This window comes from Pimephales promelas, chromosome 12, assembly GCF_988280905.1.
Source record: "Pimephales promelas chromosome 12, fPimPro1.hap1.1, whole genome shotgun sequence".
In the NCBI taxonomy this organism is placed as follows: domain Eukaryota; kingdom Metazoa; phylum Chordata; class Actinopteri; order Cypriniformes; family Leuciscidae; genus Pimephales; species Pimephales promelas.
This window is the reverse complement of record NC_142780.1, coordinates 12,398,869-12,419,160: the sequence shown is the minus strand read 5'-3', so window position 1 is coordinate 12,419,160 and position 20,292 is coordinate 12,398,869. Positions and strand designations below refer to the sequence as shown.

Sequence of the window (20,292 nt, the reverse complement as noted above, 5' to 3'; positions counted from 1 at the left end):
AATTATCATAATACAAACATAACTGAAATGCAGGATACTATTTGTGTCTTGCGGAACAAAACTCAAATTTTCGGGACTGTCCCGCAGAATGCGGGAGAGGTGGTCATCCTATGTTGTCATCCGCCCACGAAAATATCAAAAGGAAAAACGTTTCTCTTTTTAGCACATCGTTGTTATTGAATCATACCCTGAATATACAGGCCTGTTGCCACGAGAACTCTATGATGTGCTTCGAAAGAAAAAATCAATCCAGAATAGCTAAAACATCTAATATAATATTCAGCTACTGACGGGGAAAAAATAAGGCTGAATTCAGAATGGCAGAAATTGTACTGGCATACTATTCTAAAAAAAGCTCAATGTGGTTTTATGTATGTTCAAATGGGTGGAAAAAACAAGTAAAAATGGAATCACCTAGTTGCGTAAACTCCCACTCTGGGGTGCAAGTCTGGAGAATCATGACTATTAATGTAGAGGGAGGGATTATCATTAATTACCCAAAGTCTGTAGAGTACAAAAAGACCAAAGGGCTGCATCTCAGCAGTGTGACTAGCTGTTGAACAATGGCAGGAAGTTGGTCTGCTGTTCAGTCTCTGGCAATTTGTGTTTGGTTCTGTGCTTTCTGTCATGCTGTTCCAAAGTGGAGTGATCTGCCCCGGAATCCTCAAGCTCTGATGTTCCAGCAAACTAACCAGCAGTTTCAGAAGCCAGTTCAACAGCAAGCTAGTCAATGGTTTCCTCAAAAAGTTCAAAAGCCAGTTCAACAGCAAGCTAATCAATGGTTTCCTCAGAAAGTTCAAAAGCCAGTTCAACAGCAAGCTAGTCAACAGTTTCCTCAGCAGGTTCAACAGCAAGCTAGTCAACAGTTTTCTCAGCAGTTTCAACAGCAAGCTAGTCAACAGTTTCCTCAGCAGGTTCAACAGCAAGCTAGTCAACAGTTTCCTCAGCAGGTTCAACAGCAAGGTAGTCAACAGTTTCCTCAGCAGGTTCAACAGCAAGCAGGTCAACAGTTTCCTCAGTCAGTTCAACTGCAAGCAGGTCAACAGTTTCCTCAGTCAGTTCAACTGCAAGCAGGTCAACAGTTTCCTCAGTCAGTTCAACTGCAAGCAGGTCAAGAGTTTCCTCAGTCTGTTCAACAGCAAGCAGGTCAAGAGTTTTCTCAGTCAGTTCAACAGCAAGCTAGTCAACGGTTTCCTCAGCAGTTTCACCCTAAGTACCCAGTGGTGAAGGCAGAGCCCCTTGACAAATGTACTGTAGCTGATTATGAGCAGATCCAATGTGGACCACCTGGTATCAGTGGTGCTGAGTGTGCTGCTATCAACTGCTGCTTTAATGGACAGCAGTGTTACTATGGGAAGGCAGGTAAGAGTGTAGAGTCAATGTAGAGGCATTCATGTTACGCCGGTCCTCTGCATTAACCTGCTCTTGTAACTCATTCCAGTGACTGTCCAGTGTATAAGAGATGGTCAGTTTGTGGTGGTGGTGGCTAGAGATGTTACGCTGCCTCGATTGAGCCTGGATTCAGTCCGTCTCCTGGGTGGAAATGATCCAGCTTGCAGTCCTGTGGGATCCACACCTTTCTTTGCTATATACCAGTTCCCAGTCACTGCATGTGGCACAAGCATGATGGTGAGTAGCTTCTTGTGGTTTTGTTCTGCATGGCTTAGAATGGATTACATGCCAACAATGTTACTATTTGCAGGAGGACAGTGGCTATGTGGTGTATGAAAACAGAATGACCTCCTCATATGAAGTGGGTGTCGGACCACTTGGTTCCATCACAAGGGACAGCCATTTTGAGTAAGTGACGTACGCTTTATCATAAATGTGAATCAATGACAAATGCTACAAGCTCACTGTTTGTCGCCCAGGCTTCTCTTCCAGTGTAGGTACTCTGGTACCTCTGTGGAAGCTCTGGTTGTGGAGGTCAACACCGTTCCTCCACCTCCACCAGTAGCTGCGCCTGGACCCCTCAGGGTGGAGCTTAGACTGGCAAATGGTCAATGTGTCACCAAAGGCTGTGCAGAAGGTAAGGGTTTGTCCCAAGCATGCCTAAATTCTTTCTAAAATTCCAGTTTCTAGTTAAACCCTGCATTCTTCCTCAGGGGACGAGGCGTACACGTCCTACTACAGTGACGCAGATTATCCAGTTACAAAAGTCCTGCGGGAGCCTGTGTATGTTGAGGTGCACATTTTGGAGAGGAACGACCCCAACATTGTCCTGATGCTGGGACGTTGCTGGGCGACATCAACCCCCAGTCCACTCAGTCTACCCCAATGGGATCTTCTGGTTGATGGGTGAGTAAGGCCCGTCTTTCTCCATCTAGTGTGCTGTAAGGCATTTCTGACTGCCTCTTTACCTTTCAGATGCCCTTACCAGGATGATCGTTACCTGACCACATTGGTTCCAGTGGCGGGATCATCTGGTCTTCAGTTCCCTACCCACTACAAGCGCTTTGTTGTGAAGATGTTCACATTTGTAGATCCAGCATCACTGGCTCCTCTGCAGGAAACCGTATGCTCTGCAGCCTTACTTCAACCCTTAATATTAGCGCTTTTTACAGTGTATTCTACGGCTTAACCCTTTCCCCCCCTCTGTTAGATCTTCATCCACTGTAGTACAGCGGTGTGCCATCCCTCCTCTGGCTCCTGTGAGCAAAGCTGCACTAGGAAAAGTGAGTGTTTGCCGTAAGTTGACTTCAGGAACCGAGAACTTATTTAAATGCCCCTCATGCTTCTACCACTTTTTACAGGAAGAGACGTGCACGTCAAGACCATCTCTAGTGGGCAAACTGTGGTTTCTAGTGGAGAAGTTAACCTGGTCAAGTGAAATTTGGTGTTTTAATAAAATTCATGAAACTCAACATGTTTCTCTTTGGTGTTCATTTCTGACTGGAGTTGGATGTTTCATGACTGACTGTTCTCAGTTTGACTTTCTAGGGCTGCACTACTAAGCCTTTTTCTTTTGTGCATTGGGATTCTTGACCTAAACAAGCCAAGTTTCTGCCTAAGCCATTTAAAGAAGCTATATGCAGCTTCCCCCCCCCCCCCCCCCAAAATAAACGTAACAATACCCTTTTTATTTTACCATTTTATGACTAAAACATCTCCTGATGATCATACTGACACCTTGTCCGCTCACAGTGGGTGCACCTATAAGCCTGTATCCTATCTTTCCTATTTTCTGTCGGGTCGGACTCTTCCCGCGCTGTCTGCGGATGTGACGTCAAGCGCTTTCATGTTAAAACGTTTCAGATCACTCTGCCGCCACCGCTAGTCAGCAAGTAGCCTACACTCGCAAGCAGAACACTTTATCTCAAACAATGTTCTTACCTCTGTAAACAATGTTGACCTCCTTGCAGCAGATGACTAGTGAAGTGTGCACGTAAAAGCGCGCGTTGCGAGAGCAGTTCTGTTTTTTGGCCACAGGTGTCAGTCGCAAGTTTAAATTTCAGGAAACGCACGTAGCCTCTTTAACTTTACAATTTGCCAAGTTCTAGTTGTTAATTTGGGCCCCTGTTGATGTTCCACATATCAAATGAAGGTTTTAGCTACTGGCTGTTTGAGGCTTTACATAAGACTTTTTGTCTGGACAAGCATAACTGCATATATTGATGCCAAACCCCCTTTAAGGTCACTTGTTGGCTTTTTGTAATGCTTTTTTCTTTTTTTGTCACAAGTATAGAATCATATCTTGGGATAAAGGATGAGTACAGGGTGATAGTGGTTTTATTCCAGGCTAGTCTGAGTAATGTTTATTGAAAAGTAGACTTTATTTAAGCATTAATCCCTTAACTGTTGTATCGCAAGTTGTTCGACCATTTCTATAGGTGGCGCTTGAGCAACCATGGCATCGGTGCATGTTTGGTGAAAATATTTGGCAAAGGGATGGATGATTACATGCTTTGAATCATCAATTTAAGCAGCTTTTGAGGTTCTTATCCAGAATGTGAGATGAAATTCTTGCTGGTATATCTTTGTTTACAGACTTTGTGGGCTGCGCTTATTTCTTTGCGCTGTCCATTTAGTTGTCGTAAGCGGGAAAACCGCTCTACGATTGCGTATGTTGATTATTTTCACAGCTTGAACATGATGGCTGCACAAATAGATTTTGAAATGGCATGCACAGTTTTTATTATATTTCTTCTGTGGTATTGTAATTTTAGGGATGGAAAAAAAATTATCATAATACAAACATAACTGAAATGCAGGATACTATTTGTGTCTTGCGGAACAAAACTCAAATTTTCGGGACTGTCCCGCAGAATGCGGGAGAGGTGGTCATCCTATGTTGTCATCCGCCCACGAAAATATCAAAAGGAAAAACGTTTCTCTTTTTAGCACATCGTTGTTATTGAATCATACCCTGAATATACAGGCCTGTTGCCACGAGAACTCTATGATGTGCTTCGAAAGAAAAAATCAATCCAGAATAGCTAAAACATCTAATATAATATTCAGCTACTGACGGGGAAAAAATAAGGCTGAATTCAGAATGGCAGAAATTGTACTGGCATACTATTCTAAAAAAAGCTCAATGTGGTTTTATGTATGTTCAAATGGGTGGAAAAAACAAGTAAAAATGGAATCACCTAGTTGCGTAAACTCCCACTCTGGGGTGCAAGTCTGGAGAATCATGACTATTAATGTAGAGGGAGGGATTATCATTAATTACCCAAAGTCTGTAGAGTACAAAAAGACCAAAGGGCTGCATCTCAGCAGTGTGACTAGCTGTTGAACAATGGCAGGAAGTTGGTCTGCTGTTCAGTCTCTGGCAATTTTTGTTTGGTTCTGTGCTTTCTGTCATGCTGTTCCAAAGTGGAGTGATCTGCCCCGGAATCCTCAAGCTCTGATGTTCCAGCAAACTAACCAGCAGTTTCAGAAGCCAGTTCAACAGCAAGCTAGTCAATGGTTTCCTCAAAAAGTTCAAAAGCCAGTTCAACAGCAAGCTAATCAATGGTTTCCTCAGAAAGTTCAAAAGCCAGTTCAACAGCAAGCTAGTCAACAGTTTCCTCAGCAGGTTCAACAGCAAGCTAGTCAACAGTTTTCTCAGCAGTTTCAACAGCAAGCTAGTCAACAGTTTCCTCAGCAGTTTCAACAGCAAGCTAGTCAACAGTTTCCTCAGCAGGTTCAACTGCAAGGTAGTCAACAGTTTCCTCAGCAGGTTCAACAGCAAGCAGGTCAACAGTTTCCTCAGTCAGTTCAACTGCAAGCAGGTCAACAGTTTCCTCAGTCAGTTCAACTGCAAGCAGGTCAACAGTTTCCTCAGTCAGTTCAACTGCAAGCAGGTCAAGAGTTTCCTCAGTCTGTTCAACAGCAAGCAGGTCAAGAGTTTTCTCAGTCAGTTCAACAGCAAGCTAGTCAACGGTTTCCTCAGCAGTTTCACCCTAAGTACCCAGTGGTGAAGGCAGAGCCCCTTGACAAATGTACTGTAGCTGATTATGAGCAGATCCAATGTGGACCACCTGGTATCAGTGGTGCTGAGTGTGCTGCTATCAACTGCTGCTTTAATGGACAGCAGTGTTACTATGGGAAGGCAGGTAAGAGTGTAGAGTCAATGTAGAGGCATTCATGTTACACCGGTCCTCTGCATTAACCTGCTCTTGTAACTCATTCCAGTGACTGTCCAGTGTATAAGAGATGGTCAGTTTGTGGTGGTGGTGGCTAGAGATGTTACGCTGCCTCGATTGAGCCTGGATTCAGTCCGTCTCCTGGGTGGAAATGATCCAGCTTGCAGTCCTGTGGGATCCACACCTTTCTTTGCTATATACCAGTTCCCAGTCACTGCATGTGGCACAAGCATGATGGTGAGTAGCTTCTTGTGGTTTTGTTCTGCATGGCTTAGAATGGATTACATGCCAACAATGTTACTATTTGCAGGAGGACAGTGGCTATGTGGTGTATGAAAACAGAATGACCTCCTCATATGAAGTGGGTGTCGGACCACTTGGTTCCATCACAAGGGACAGCCATTTTGAGTAAGTGACGTACGCTTTATCATAAATGTGAATCAATGACAAATGCTACAAGCTCACTGTTTGTCGCCCAGGCTTCTCTTCCAGTGTAGGTACTCTGGTACCTCTGTGGAAGCTCTGGTTGTGGAGGTCAACACCGTTCCTCCACCTCCACCAGTAGCTGCGCCTGGACCCCTCAGGGTGGAGCTTAGACTGGCAAATGGTCAATGTGTCACCAAAGGCTGTGCAGAAGGTAAGGGTTTGTCCCAAGCATGCCTAAATTCTTTCTAAAATTCCAGTTTCTAGTTAAACCCTGCATTCTTCCTCAGGGGACGAGGCGTACACGTCCTACTACAGTGACGCAGATTATCCAGTTACAAAAGTCCTGCGGGAGCCTGTGTATGTTGAGGTGCACATTTTGGAGAGGAACGACCCCAACATTGTCCTGATGCTGGGACGTTGCTGGGCGACATCAACCCCCAGTCCACTCAGTCTACCCCAATGGGATCTTCTGGTTGATGGGTGAGTAAGGCCCGTCTTTATCCATCTAGTGTGCTGTAAGGCATTTCTGACTGCCTCTTTACCTTTCAGATGCCCTTACCAGGATGATCGTTACCTGGCCACATTGGTTCCAGTGGCGGGATCATCTGGTCTTCAGTTCCCTACCCACTACAAGCGCTTTGTTGTGAAGATGTTCACATTTGTAGATCCAGCATCACTGGCTCCTCTGCAGGAAACCGTATGCTCTGCAGCCTTACCTCAACCCTTAATATTAGCGCTTTTTACAGTGTATTCTACGGCTTAACCCTTTCCCCCCCTCTGTTAGATCTTCATCCACTGTAGTACAGCGGTGTGCCATCCCTCCTCTGGCTCCTGTGAGCAAAGCTGCACTAGGAAAAGTGAGTGTTTGCCGTAAGTTGACTTCAGGAACCGAGAACTTATTTAAATGCCCCTCATGCTTCTACCACTTTTTACAGGAAGAGACGTGCACGTCAAGACCATCTCTAGTGGGCAAACTGTGGTTTCTAGTGGAGAAGTTAACCTGGTCAAGTGAAATTTGGTGTTTTAATAAAATTCATGAAACTCAACATGTTTCTCTTTGGTGTTCATTTCTGACTGGAGTTGGATGTTTCATGACTGACTGTTCTCAGTTTGACTTTCTAGGGCTGCACTACTAAGCCTTTTTCTTTTGTGCATTGGGATTCTTGACCTAAACAAGCCAAGTTTCTGCCTAAGCCATTTAAAGAAGCTATATGCAGCTTCCCCCCCCCCCAAAATAAACGTAACAATACCCTTTTTATTTTACCATTTTATGACTAAAACATCTCCTGATGATCATACTGACACCTTGTCCGCTCACAGTGGGTGCACCTATAAGCCTGTATCCTATCTTTCCTATTTTCTGTCGGGTCGGACTCTTCCCGCGCTGTCTGCGCATGTGACGTCAAGCGCTTTCATGTTAAAAAGTTTCAGATCACTCTGCCGCCACCTCTAGTCAGCAAGTAGCCTACACTCGCAAGCAGAACACTTTATCTCAAACAATGTTCTTACCTCTGTAAACAATGTTGACCTCCTTGCAGCAGATGACTAGTGAAGTGTGCACGTAAAAGCGCGCGTTGCGAGAGCAGTTCTGTTTTTTGGCCACAGGTGTCAGTCGCAAGTTTAAATTTCAGGAAACGCACGTAGCCTCTTTAACTTTACAATTTGCCAAGTTCTAGTTGTTAATTTGGGCCCCTGTTGATGTTCCACATATCAAATGAAGGTTTTAGCTACTGGCTGTTTGAGGCTTTACATAAGACTTTTTGTCTGGACAAGCATAACTGCATATATTGATGCCAAACCCCCTTTAAGGTCACTTGTTGGCTTTTTGTAATGCTTTTTTCTTTTTTTGTCACAAGTATAGAATCATATCTTGGGATAAAGGATGAGTACAGGGTGATAGTGGTTTTATTCCAGGCTAGTCTGAGTAATGTTTATTGAAAAGTAGACTTTATTTAAGCATTAATCCCTTAACTGTTGTATCACAAGTTGTTCGACCAATTCTATATGTGGCGCTTGAGCAAAGATGGCATCGGTGCATGTTTGTTGAAAATATTTGGCAAAGGGATGGATGATTACATGCTTTGAATCATCAATTTAAGCAGCTTTTGAGGTTCTTATCCAGAATGTGAGATGAAATTCTTGCTGGTATATCTTTGTTTACAGACTTTGTGGGCTGCGCTTATTTCTTTGCGCTGTCCATTTAGTTGTCGTAAGCGGGAAAACCTCTCTACGATTGCGTATGTTGATTATTTTCACAGCTTGAACATGATGGCTGCACAAATAGATTTTGAAATGGCATGCACAGTTTTTATTATATTTCTTCTGTGGTATTGTAATTTTAGGGATGGAAAAAAAATTATCATAATACAAACATAACTGAAATGCAGGATACTATTTGTGTCTTGCGGAACAAAACTCACAATTTCGGGACTGTCCCGCAGAATGCGGGAGAGGTGGTCATCCTATGTTGTCATCCGCCCACGAAAATATCAAAAGGAAAAACGTTTCTCTTTTTAGCACATCGTTGTTATTGAATCATACCCTGAATATACAGGCCTGTTGCCACGAGAACTCTATGATGTGTTTCGAAAGAAAAAATCAATCCAGAATAGCTAAAACATCTAATATAATATTCAGCTACTGACGGGGAAAAAATAAGGCTGAATTCAGAATGGCAGAAATTGTACTGGCATACTATTCTAAAAAAAGCTCAATGTGGTTTTATGTATGTTCAAATGGGTGGAAAAAACAAGTAAAAATGGAATCACCTAGTTGCGTAAACTCCCACTCTGGGGTGCAAGTCTGGAGAATCATGACTATTAATGTAGAGGGAGGGATTATCATTAATTACCCAAAGTCTGTAGAGTACAAAAAGACCAAAGGGCTGCATCTCAGCAGTGTGACTAGCTGTTGAACAATGGCAGGAAGTTGGTCTGCTGGTCAGTCTCTGGCAATTTGTGTTTGGTTCTGTGCTTTCTGTCATGCTGTTCCAAAGTGGAGTGATCTGCCCCGGAATCCTCAAGCTCTGATGTTCCAGCAAACTAACCAGCAGTTTCAGAAGCCAGTTCAACAGCAAGCTAGTCAATGGTTTCCTCAAAAAGTTCAAAAGCCAGTTCAACAGCAAGCTAATCAATGGTTTCCTCAGAAAGTTCAAAAGCCAGTTCAACAGCAAGCTAGTCAACAGTTTCCTCAGCAGGTTCAACAGCAAGCTAGTCAACAGTTTTCTCAGCAGTTTCAACAGCAAGCTAGTCAACAGTTTCCTCAGCAGTTTCAACAGCAAGCTAGTCAACAGTTTCCTCAGCAGGTTCAACAGCAAGCTAGTCAACAGTTTCCTCAGCAGGTTCAACAGCAAGCAGGTCAACAGTTTCCTCAGTCAGTTCAACTGCAAGCAGGTCAACAGTTTCCTCAGTCAGTTCAACTGCAAGCAGGTCAACAGTTTCCTCAGTCAGTTCAACTGCAAGCAGGTCAAGAGTTTCCTCAGTCTGTTCAACAGCAAGCAGGTCAAGAGTTTTCTCAGTCAGTTCAACAGCAAGCTAGTCAACGGTTTCCTCAGCAGTTTCACCCTAAGTACCCAGTGGTGAAGGCAGAGCCCCTTGACAAATGTACTGTAGCTGATTATGAGCAGATCCAATGTGGACCACCTGGTATCAGTGGTGCTGAGTGTGCTGCTATCAACTGCTGCTTTAATGGACAGCAGTGTTACTATGGGAAGGCAGGTAAGAGTGTAGAGTCAATGTAGAGGCATTCATGTTACACCGGTCCTCTGCATTAACCTGCTCTTGTAACTCATTCCAGTGACTGTCCAGTGTATAAGAGATGGTCAGTTTGTGGTGGTGGTGGCTAGAGATGTTACGCTGCCTCGATTGAGCCTGGATTCAGTCCGTCTCCTGGGTGGAAATGATCCAGCTTGCAGTCCTGTGGGATCCACACCTTTCTTTGCTATATACCAGTTCCCAGTCACTGCATGTGGCACAAGCATGATGGTGAGTAGCTTCTTGTGGTTTTGTTCTGCATGGCTTAGAATGGATTACATGCCAACAATGTTACTATTTGCAGGAGGACAGTGGCTATGTGGTGTATGAAAACAGAATGACCTCCTCATATGAAGTGGGTGTCGGACCACTTGGTTCCATCACAAGGGACAGCCATTTTGAGTAAGTGACGTACGCTTTATCATAAATGTGAATCAATGACAAATGCTACAAGCTCACTGTTTGTCGCCCAGGCTTCTCTTCCAGTGTAGGTACTCTGGTACCTCTGTGGAAGCTCTGGTTGTGGAGGTCAACACCGTTCCTCCACCTCCACCAGTAGCTGTGCCTGGACCCCTCAGGGTGGAGCTTAGACTGGCAAATGGTCAATGTGTCACCAAAGGCTGTGCAGAAGGTAAGGGTTTGTCCCAAGCATGCCTAAATTCTTTCTAAAATTCCAGTTTCTAGTTAAACCCTGCATTCTTCCTCAGGGGACGAGGCGTACACGTCCTACTACAGTGACGCAGATTATCCAGTTACAAAAGTCCTGCGGGAGCCGGTGTATGTTGAGGTGCACATTTTGGAGAGGAACGACCCCAACATTGTCCTGATGCTGGGACGTTGCTGGGCGACATCAACCCCCAGTCCACTCAGTCTACCCCAATGGGATCTTCTGGTTGATGGGTGAGTAAGGCCCGTCTTTATCCATCTAGTGTGCTGTAAGGCATTTCTGACTGCCTCTTTACCTTTCAGATGCCCTTACCAGGATGATCGTTACCTGACCACATTGGTTCCAGTGGCGGGATCATCTGGTCTTCAGTTCCCTACCCACTACAAGCGCTTTGTTGTGAAGATGTTCACATTTGTAGATCCAGCATCACTGGCTCCTCTGCAGGAAACCGTATGCTCTGCAGCCTTACCTCAACCCTTAATATTAGCGCTTTTTACAGTGTATTCTACGGCTTAACCCTTTCCCCCCCTCTGTTAGATCTTCATCCACTGTAGTACAGCGGTGTGCCATCCCTCCTCTGGCTCCTGTGAGCAAAGCTGCACTAGGAAAAGTGAGTGTTTGCCGTAAGTTGACTTCAGGAACCGAGAACTTATTTAAATGCCCCTCATGCTTCTACCACTTTTTACAGGAAGAGACGTGCACGTCAAGACCATCTCTAGTGGGCAAACTGTGGTGTCTAGTGGAGAAGTTAACCTGGTCAAGTGAAATTTGGTGTTTTAATAAAATTCATGAAACTCAACATGTTTCTCTTTGGTGTTCATTTCTGACTGGAGTTGGATGTTTCATGACTGACTGTTCTCAGTTTGACTTTCTAGGGCTGCACTACTAAGCCTTTTTCTTTTGTGCATTGGGATTCTTGACCTAAACAAGCCAAGTTTCTGCCTAAGCCATTTAAAGAAGCTATATGCAGCTTCCCCCCCCCCAAAATAAACGTAACAATACCCTTTTTATTTTACCATTTTATGACTAAAACATCTCCTGATGATCATACTGACACCTTGTCCACTCACAGTGGGTGCACCTATAAGCCTGTATCCTATCTTTCCTATTTTCTGTCGGGTCGGACTCTTCCCGCGCTGTCTGCGGATGTGACGTCAAGCGCTTTCATGTTAAAACGTTTCAGATCACTCTGCCGCCACCGCTAGTCAGCAAGTAGCCTACACTCGCAAGCAGAACACTTTATCTCAAACAATGTTGACCTCCTTACAGCAGATGACTAGTGAAGTGTGCACGTAAAAGCGCGCGTTGCGAGAGCAGTTCTGTTTTTTGGCCACAGGTGTCAGTCGCAAGTTTAAATTTCAGGAAACGCACGTAGCCTCTTTAACTTTACAATTTGCCAAGTTCTAGTTGTTAATTTGGGCCCCTGTTGATGTTCCACATATCAAATGAAGGTTTTAGCTACTGGCTGTTTGAGGCTTTACATAAGACTTTTTGTCTGGACAAGCATAACTGCATATATTGATGCCAAACCCCCTTTAAGGTCACTTGTTGGCTTTTTGTAATGCTTTTTTCTTTTTTTGTCACAAGTATAGAATCATATCTTGGGATAAAGGATGAGTACAGGGTGATAGTGGTTTTATTCCAGGCTAGTCTGAGTAATGTTTATTGAAAAGTAGACTTTATTTAAGCATTAATCCCTTAACTGTTGTATCGCAAGTTGTTCGACCAATTCTATATGTGGCGCTTGAGCAACCATGGCATCGGTGCATGTTTGTTGAAAATATTTGGCAAAGGGATGGATGATTACATGCTTTGAATCATCAATTTAAGCAGCTTTTGAGGTTCTTATCCAGAATGTGAGATGAAATTCTTGCTGGTATATCTTTGTTTACAGACTTTGTGGGCTGCGCTTATTTCTTTGCGCTGTCCATTTAGTTGTCGTAAGCGGGAAAACCTCTCTACGATTGCGTATGTTGATTATTTTCACAGCTTGAACATGATGGCTGCACAAATAGATTTTGAAATGGCATGCACAGTTTTTATTATATTTCTTCTGTGGTATTGTAATTTTAGGGATGGAAAAAAAATTATCATAATACAAACATAACTGAAATGCAGGATACTATTTGTGTCTTGCGGAACAAAACTCACAATTTCGGGACTGTCCCGCAGAATGCGGGAGAGGTGGTCATCCTATGTTGTCATCCGCCCACGAAAATATCAAAAGGAAAAACGTTTCTCTTTTTAGCACATCGTTGTTATTGAATCATACCCTGAATATACAGGCCTGTTGCCACGAGAACTCTATGATGTGTTTCAAAAGAAAAAATCAATCCAGAATAGCTAAAACATCTAATATAATATTCAGCTACTGACGGGGAAAAAATAAGGCTGAATTCAGAATGGCAGAAATTGTACTGGCATACTATTCTAAAAAAAGCTCAATGTGGTTTTATGTATGTTCAAATGGGTGGAAAAAACAAGTAAAAATGGAATCACCTAGTTGCGTAAACTCCCACTCTGGGGTGCAAGTCTGGAGAATCATGACTATTAATGTAGAGGGAGGGATTATCATTAATTACCCAAAGTCTGTAGAGTACAAAAAGACCAAAGGGCTGCATCTCAGCAGTGTGACTAGCTGTTGAACAATGGCAGGAAGTTGGTCTGCTGGTCAGTCTCTGGCAATTTGTGTTTGGTTCTGTGCTTTCTGTCATGCTGTTCCAAAGTGGAGTGATCTGCCCCGGAATCCTCAAGCTCTGATGTTCCAGCAAACTAACCAGCAGTTTCAGAAGCCAGTTCAACAGCAAGCTAGTCAATGGTTTCCTCAAAAAGTTCAAAAGCCAGTTCAACAGCAAGCTAATCAATGGTTTCCTCAGAAAGTTCAAAAGCCAGTTCAACAGCAAGCTAGTCAACAGTTTCCTCAGCAGGTTCAACAGCAAGCTAGTCAACAGTTTTCTCAGCAGTTTCAACAGCAAGCTAGTCAACAGTTTCCTCAGCAGTTTCAACAGCAAGCTAGTCAACAGTTTCCTCAGCAGGTTCAACAGCAAGCTAGTCAACAGTTTCCTCAGCAGGTTCAACAGCAAGCAGGTCAACAGTTTCCTCAGTCAGTTCAACTGCAAGCAGGTCAACAGTTTCCTCAGTCAGTTCAACTGCAAGCAGGTCAACAGTTTCCTCAGTCAGTTCAACTGCAAGCAGGTCAAGAGTTTCCTCAGTCTGTTCAACAGCAAGCAGGTCAAGAGTTTTCTCAGTCAGTTCAACAGCAAGCTAGTCAACGGTTTCCTCAGCAGTTTCACCCTAAGTACCCAGTGGTGAAGGCAGAGCCCCTTGACAAATGTACTGTAGCTGATTATGAGCAGATCCAATGTGGACCACCTGGTATCAGTGGTGCTGAGTGTGCTGCTATCAACTGCTGCTTTAATGGACAGCAGTGTTACTATGGGAAGGCAGGTAAGAGTGTAGAGTCAATGTAGAGGCATTCATGTTACACCGGTCCTCTGCATTAACCTGCTCTTGTAACTCATTCCAGTGACTGTCCAGTGTATAAGAGATGGTCAGTTTGTGGTGGTGGTGGCTAGAGATGTTACGCTGCCTCGATTGAGCCTGGATTCAGTCCGTCTCCTGGGTGGAAATGATCCAGCTTGCAGTCCTGTGGGATCCACACCTTTCTTTGGTATATACCAGTTCCCAGTCACTGCATGTGGCACAAGCATGATGGTGAGTAGCTTCTTGTGGTTTTGTTCTGCATGGCTTAGAATGGATTACATGCCAACAATGTTACTATTTGCAGGAGGACAGTGGCTATGTGGTGTATGAAAACAGAATGACCTCCTCATATGAAGTGGGTGTCGGACCACTTGGTTCCATCACAAGGGACAGCCATTTTGAGTAAGTGACGTACGCTTTATCATAAATGTGAATCAATGACAAATGCTACAAGCTCACTGTTTGTCGCCCAGGCTTCTCTTCCAGTGTAGGTACTCTGGTACCTCTGTGGAAGCTCTGGTTGTGGAGGTCAACACCGTTCCTCCACCTCCACCAGTAGCTGCGCCTGGACCCCTCAGGGTGGAGCTTAGACTGGCAAATGGTCAATGTGTCACCAAAGGCTGTGCAGAAGGTAAGGGTTTGTCCCAAGCATGCCTAAATTCTTTCTAAAATTCCAGTTTCTAGTTAAACCCTGCATTCTTCCTCAGGGGACGAGGCGTACACGTCCTACTACAGTGACGCAGATTATCCAGTTACAAAAGTCCTGCGGGAGCCTGTGTATGTTGAGGTGCACATTTTGGAGAGGAACGACCCCAACATTGTCCTGATGCTGGGACGTTGCTGGGCGACATCAACCCCCAGTCCACTCAGTCTACCCCAATGGGATCTTCTGGTTGATGGGTGAGTAAGGCCCGTCTTTATCCATCTAGTGTGCTGTAAGGCATTTCTGACTGCCTCTTTACCTTTCAGATGCCCTTACCAGGATGATCGTTACCTGACCACATTGGTTCCAGTGGCTGGATCATCTGGTCTTCAGTTCCCTACCCACTACAAGCGCTTTGTTGTGAAGATGTTCACATTTGTAGATCCAGCATCACTGGCTCCTCTGCAGGAAACCGTATGCTCTGCAGCCTTACCTCAACCCTTAATATTAGCGCTTTTTACAGTGTATTCTACGGCTTAACCCTTTCCCCCCCCTGTTAGATCTTCATCCACTGTAGTACAGCGGTGTGCCATCCCTCCTCTGGCTCCTGTGAGCAAAGCTGCACTAGGAAAAGTGAGTGTTTGCCGTAAGTTGACTTCAGGAACCGAGAACTTATTTAAATGCCCCTCATGCTTCTACCACTTTTTACAGGAAGAGACGTGCACGTCAAGACCATCTCTAGTGGGCAAACTGTGGTTTCTAGTGGAGAAGTTAACCTGGTCAAGTGAAATTTGGTGTTTTAATAAAATTCATGAAACTCAACATGTTTCTCTTTGGTGTTCATTTCTGACTGGAGTTGGATGTTTCATGACTGACTGTTCTCAGTTTGACTTTCTAGGGCTGCACTACTAAGCCTTTTTCTTTTGTGCATTGGGATTCTTGACCTAAACAAGCCAAGTTTCTGCCTAAGCCATTTAAAGAAGCTATATGCAGCTTTTCCCCCCCAAAATAAACGTAACAATACCCTTTTTATTTTACCATTTTATGACTAAAACATCTCCTGATGATCATACTGACACCTTGTCCGCTCACAGTGGGTGCACCTATAAGCCTGTATCCTATCTTTCCTATTTTCTGTCGGGTCAGACTCTTCCCGCGCTGTCTGCGGATGTGACGTCAAGCGCTTTCATGTTAAAACATTTCAGATCACTCTGCCGCCACCGCTAGTCAGCAAGTAGCCTACACTCGCAAGCAGAACACTTTATCTCAAACAATGTTCTTACCTCTGTAAACAATGTTGACCTCCTTGCAGCAGATGACTAGTGAAGTGTGCACGTAAAAGCGCGCGTTGCGAGAGCAGTTCTGTTTTTTGGCCACAGGTGTCAGTCGCAAGTTTAAATTTCAGGAAACGCACGTAGCCTCTTTAACTTTACAATTTGCCAAGTTCTAGTTGTTAATTTGGGCCCCTGTTGATGTTCCACATATCAAATGAAGGTTTTAGCTACTGGCTGTTTGAGGCTTTACATAAGACTTTTTGTCTGGACAAGCATAACTGCATATATTAATGCCAAACCCCCTTTAAGGTCACTTGTTGGCTTTTTGTAATGCTTTTTTCTTTTTTTGTCACAAGTATAGAATCATATCTTGGGATAAAGGATGAGTACAGGGTGATAGTGGTTTTATTCCAGGCTAGTCTGAGTAATGTTTATTGAAAAGTAGACTTTATTTAAGCATTAATCCCTTAACTGTTGTATCGCAAGTTGTTCGACCATTTCTATAGGTGGCGCTTGAGCAACCATGGCATCGGTGCATGTTTGTTGAAAATATTTGGCAAAGGGATGGATGATTACATGCTTTGAATCATCAATTTAAGCAGCTTTTGAGGTTCTTATCCAGAATGTGAGATGAAATTCTTGCTGGTATATCTTTGTTTACAGACTTTGTGGGCTGCGCTTATTTCTTTGCGCTGTCCATTTAGTTGTCGTAAGCGGGAAAACCTCTCTACGATTGCGTATGTTGATTATTTTCACAGCTTGAACATGATGGCTGCACAAATAGATTTTGAAATGGCATGCACAGTTTTTATTATATTTCTTCTGTGGTATTGTAATTTTAGGGATGGAAAAAAAATTATCATAATACAAACATAACTGAAATGCAGGATACTATTTGTGTCTTGCGGAACAAAACTCACAATTTCGGGACTGTCCCGCAGAATGCGGGAGAGGTGGTCATCCTATGTTGTCATCCGCCCACGAAAATATCAAAAGGAAAAACGTTTCTCTTTTTAGCACATCGTTGTTATTGAATCATACCCTAAATATACAGGCCTGTTGCCACGAGAACTCTATGATGTGTTTCGAAGAAAAAATCAATCCAGAATAGCTAAAACATCTAATATAATATTCAGCTACTGACGGGGAAAAAATAAGGCTGAATTCAGAATGGCAGAAATTGTACTGGCATACTATTCTAAAAAAAAAGCTCAATGTGGTTTTATGTATGTTCAAATGGGTGGAAAAAACAAGTAAAAATGGAATCACCTAGTTGCGTAAACTCCCACTCTGGGGTGCAAGTCTGGAGAATCATGACTATTAATGTAGAGGGAGGGATTATCATTAATTACCCAAAGTCTGTAGAGTACAAAAAGACCAAAGGGCTGCATCTCAGCAGTGTGACTAGCTGTTGAACAATGGCAGGAAGTTGGTCTGCTGGTCAGTCTCTGGCAATTTGTGTTTGGTTCTGTGCTTTCTGTCATGCTGTTCCAAAGTGGAGTGATCTGCCCCGGAATCCTCAAGCTCTGATGTTCCAGCAAACTAACCAGCAGTTTCAGAAGCCAGTTCAACAGCAAGCTAGTCAATGGTTTCCTCAAAAAGTTCAAAAGCCAGTTCAACAGCAAGCTAATCAATGGTTTCCTCAGAAAGTTCAAAAGCCAGTTCAACAGCAAGCTAGTCAACAGTTTCCTCAGCAGGTTCAACAGCAAGCTAGTCAACAGTTTTCTCAGCAGTTTCAACAGCAAGCTAGTCAACAGTTTCCTCAGCAGTTTCAACAGCAAGCTAGTCAACAGTTTCCTCAGCAGGTTCAACAGCAAGCTAGTCAACAGTTTCCTCAGCAGGTTCAACAGCAAGCAGGTCAACAGTTTCCTCAGTCAGTTCAACTGCAAGCAGGTCAACAGTTTCCTCAGTCAGTTCAACTGCAAGCAGGTCAACAGTTTCCTCAGTCAGTTCAACTGCAAGCAGGTCAACAGTTTCCTCAGTCAGTTCAACTGCAAGCAGGTCAACAGTTTCCTCAGTCAGTTCAACTGCAAGCAGGTCAAGAGTTTCCTCAGTCTGTTCAACAGCAAGCAGGTCAAGAGTTTTCTCAGTCAGTTCAACAGCAAGCTAGTCAATGGTTTCCTCAAAAAGTTCAAAAGCCAGTTCAACAGCAAGCTAATCAATGGTTTCCTCAGAAAGTTCAAAAGCCAGTTCAACAGCAAGCTAGTCAACAGTTTCCTCAGCAGGTTCAACAGCAAGCTAGTCAACAGTTTTCTCAGCAGTTTCAACAGCAAGCTAGTCAACAGTTTCCTCAGCAGGTTCAACAGCAAGCTAGTCAACAGTTTCCTCAGCAGGTTCAACAGCAAGCTAGTCAACAGTTTCCTCAGCAGGTTCAACAGCAAGCAGGTCAACAGTTTCCTCAGTCAGTTCAACTGCAAGCAGGTCAACAGTTTCCTCAGTCAGTTCAACTGCAAGCAGGTCAACAGTTTCCTCAGTCAGTTCAACTGCAAGCAGGTCAACAGTTTCCTCAGTCAGTTCAACTGCAAGCAGGTCAACAGTTTCCTCAGTCTGTTCAACAGCAAGCAGGTCAATAGTTTTCTCAGTCAGTTCAACAGCAAGCTAGTCAACGGTTTCCTCAGCAGTTTCACCCTAAGTACCCAGTGGTGAAGGCAGAGCCCCTTGACAAATGTACTGTAGCTGATTATGAGCAGATCCAATGTGGACCACCTGGTATCAGTGGTGCTGAGTGTGCTGCTATCAACTGCTGCTTTAATGGACAGCAGTGTTACTATGGGAAGGCAGGTAAGAGTGTAGAGTCAATGTAGAGGCATTCATGTTACACCGGTCCTCTGCATTAACCTGCTCTTGTAACTCATTCCAGTGACTGTCCAGTGTATAAGAGATGGTCAGTTTGTGGTGGTGGTGGCTAGAGATGTTACGCTGCCTCGATTGAGCCTGGATTCAGTCCGTCTCCTGGGTGGAAATGATCCAGCTTGCAGTCCTGTGGGATCCACACCTTTCTTTGCTATATACCAGTTCCCAGTCACTGCATGTGGCACAAGCATGATGGTGAGTAGCTTCTTGTGGTTTTGTTCTGCATGGCTTAGAATGGATTACATGCCAACAATGTTACTATTTGCAGGAGGACAGTGGCTATGTGGTGTATGAAAACAGAATGACCTCCTCATATGAAGTGGGTGTCGGACCACTTGGTTCCATCACAAGGGACAGCCATTTTGAGTAAGTGACGTACGCTTTATCATAAATGTGAATCAATGACAAATGCTACAAGCTCACTGTTTGTCGCCCAGGCTTCTCTTCCAGTGTAGGTACTCTGGTACCTCTGTGGAAGCTCTGGTTGTGGAGGTCAACACCGTTCCTCCACCTCCACCAGTAGCTGCGCCTGGACCCCTCAGGGTGGAGCTTAGACTGGCAAATGGTCAATGTGTCACCAAAGGCTGTGCAGAAGGTAAGGGTTTGTCCCAAGCATGCCTAAATTCTTTCTAAAATTCCAGTTTCTAGTTAAACCCTGCATTCTTCCTCAGGGGACGAGGCGTACACGTCCTACTACAGTGACGCAGATTATCCAGTTACAAAAGTCCTGCGGGAGCCTGTGTATTTTGAGGTTCACATTTTGGAGAGGAACGACCCCAACATTGTCCTGATGCTGGGACGTTGCTGGGCGACATCAACCCCCAGTCCACTCAGTCTACCCCAATGGGATCTTCTGGTTGATGGGTGAGTAAGGCCCGTCTTTATCCATCTAGTGTGCTGTAAGGCATTTCTGACTGCCTCTTTACCTTTCAGATGCCCTTACCAGGATGATCGTTACCTGACCACATTGGTTCCAGTGGCTGGATCATCTGGTCTTCAGTTCCCTACCCACTACAAGCGCTTTGTTGTGAAGATGTTCACATTTGTAGATCCAGCATCACTGGCTCCTCTGCAGGAAACCGTATGCTCTGCAGCCTTACCTCAACCCTTAATATTAGCGCTTTTTACAGTGTATTCTACGGCTTAACCCTTTCCCCCCCTCTGTTAGATCTTCATCCACTGTAGTACAGCGGTGTGCCATCCCTCCTCTGGCTCCTGTGAGCAAAGCTGCACTAGGAAAAGTGAGTGTTTGCCGTAAGTTGACTTCAGGAACCGAGAACTTATTTAAATGCCCCTCATGCTTCTACCACTTTTTACAGGAAGAGACGTGCACGTCAAGACCATCTCTAGTGGGCAAACTGTGGTTTCTAGTGGAGAAGTTAACCTGGTCAAGTGAAATTTGGTGTTTTAATAAAATTCATGAAACTCAACATGTTTCTCTTTGGTGTTCATTTCTGACTGGAGTTGGATGTTTCATGACTGACTGTTCTCAGTTTGACTTTCTAGGGCTGCACTACTAAGCCTTTTTCTTTTGTGCATTGGGATTCTTGACCTAAACAAGCCAAGTTTCTGCCTAAGCCATTTCAAGACGCTATATGCAGCTTTCCCCCCAAAATAAACGTAA

General features: G+C 44.1%; 5 protein-coding genes and 1 pseudogene across 8 annotated transcripts in view; 5 read left to right on the top strand and 1 right to left on the bottom strand.

Annotated features, from left to right (window-relative positions):
• The window catches only part of LOC148976950 (uncharacterized), a 175,853-nt gene that overhangs the window by 141,299 nt on the left and 14,262 nt on the right, over positions 1–20,292 (bottom strand). The gene's annotated exons all lie outside the window — the stretch shown is intronic.
• Positions 549–2,830, top strand: LOC148976955 (zona pellucida sperm-binding protein 4-like). The gene is made up of 8 exons (XM_089117511.1): positions 549–1,362; positions 1,442–1,629; positions 1,703–1,800; positions 1,872–2,029; positions 2,106–2,298; positions 2,368–2,515; positions 2,603–2,675; positions 2,754–2,830. Exons 1-8 carry the CDS (start codon positions 564–566, stop codon positions 2,828–2,830), a joined length of 1,734 nt encoding a protein of 577 aa, XP_088973637.1. The 5' UTR covers positions 549–563.
• Positions 4,742–7,008, top strand: LOC148976954 (zona pellucida sperm-binding protein 4-like). Its single transcript, XM_089118148.1, has 8 exons — positions 4,742–5,540; positions 5,620–5,807; positions 5,881–5,978; positions 6,050–6,207; positions 6,284–6,476; positions 6,546–6,693; positions 6,781–6,853; positions 6,932–7,008. Exons 1-8 carry the CDS (start codon positions 4,742–4,744, stop codon positions 7,006–7,008), a joined length of 1,734 nt encoding a protein of 577 aa, XP_088974274.1.
• Positions 8,899–11,180, top strand: LOC148976953 (zona pellucida sperm-binding protein 4-like). The gene is made up of 8 exons (XM_089118147.1): positions 8,899–9,712; positions 9,792–9,979; positions 10,053–10,150; positions 10,222–10,379; positions 10,456–10,648; positions 10,718–10,865; positions 10,953–11,025; positions 11,104–11,180. The coding sequence occupies exons 1-8, from the start codon at positions 8,914–8,916 to the stop codon at positions 11,178–11,180; spliced, it is 1,734 nt and encodes a 577-aa protein (XP_088974273.1). The 5' UTR covers positions 8,899–8,913.
• On the top strand, positions 13,049–15,329 carry LOC148976952 (zona pellucida sperm-binding protein 4-like). The gene is made up of 8 exons (XM_089118146.1): positions 13,049–13,862; positions 13,942–14,129; positions 14,203–14,300; positions 14,372–14,529; positions 14,606–14,798; positions 14,868–15,015; positions 15,102–15,174; positions 15,253–15,329. The coding sequence occupies exons 1-8, from the start codon at positions 13,064–13,066 to the stop codon at positions 15,327–15,329; spliced, it is 1,734 nt and encodes a 577-aa protein (XP_088974272.1). The 5' UTR covers positions 13,049–13,063.
• Positions 17,219–20,064, top strand: LOC148976951 (uncharacterized; annotated as a pseudogene). Its single transcript, XR_016145843.1, has 8 exons — positions 17,219–18,596; positions 18,676–18,863; positions 18,937–19,034; positions 19,106–19,263; positions 19,340–19,532; positions 19,602–19,749; positions 19,837–19,909; positions 19,988–20,064. The product of XR_016145843.1 is annotated as an uncharacterized LOC148976951 (transcript).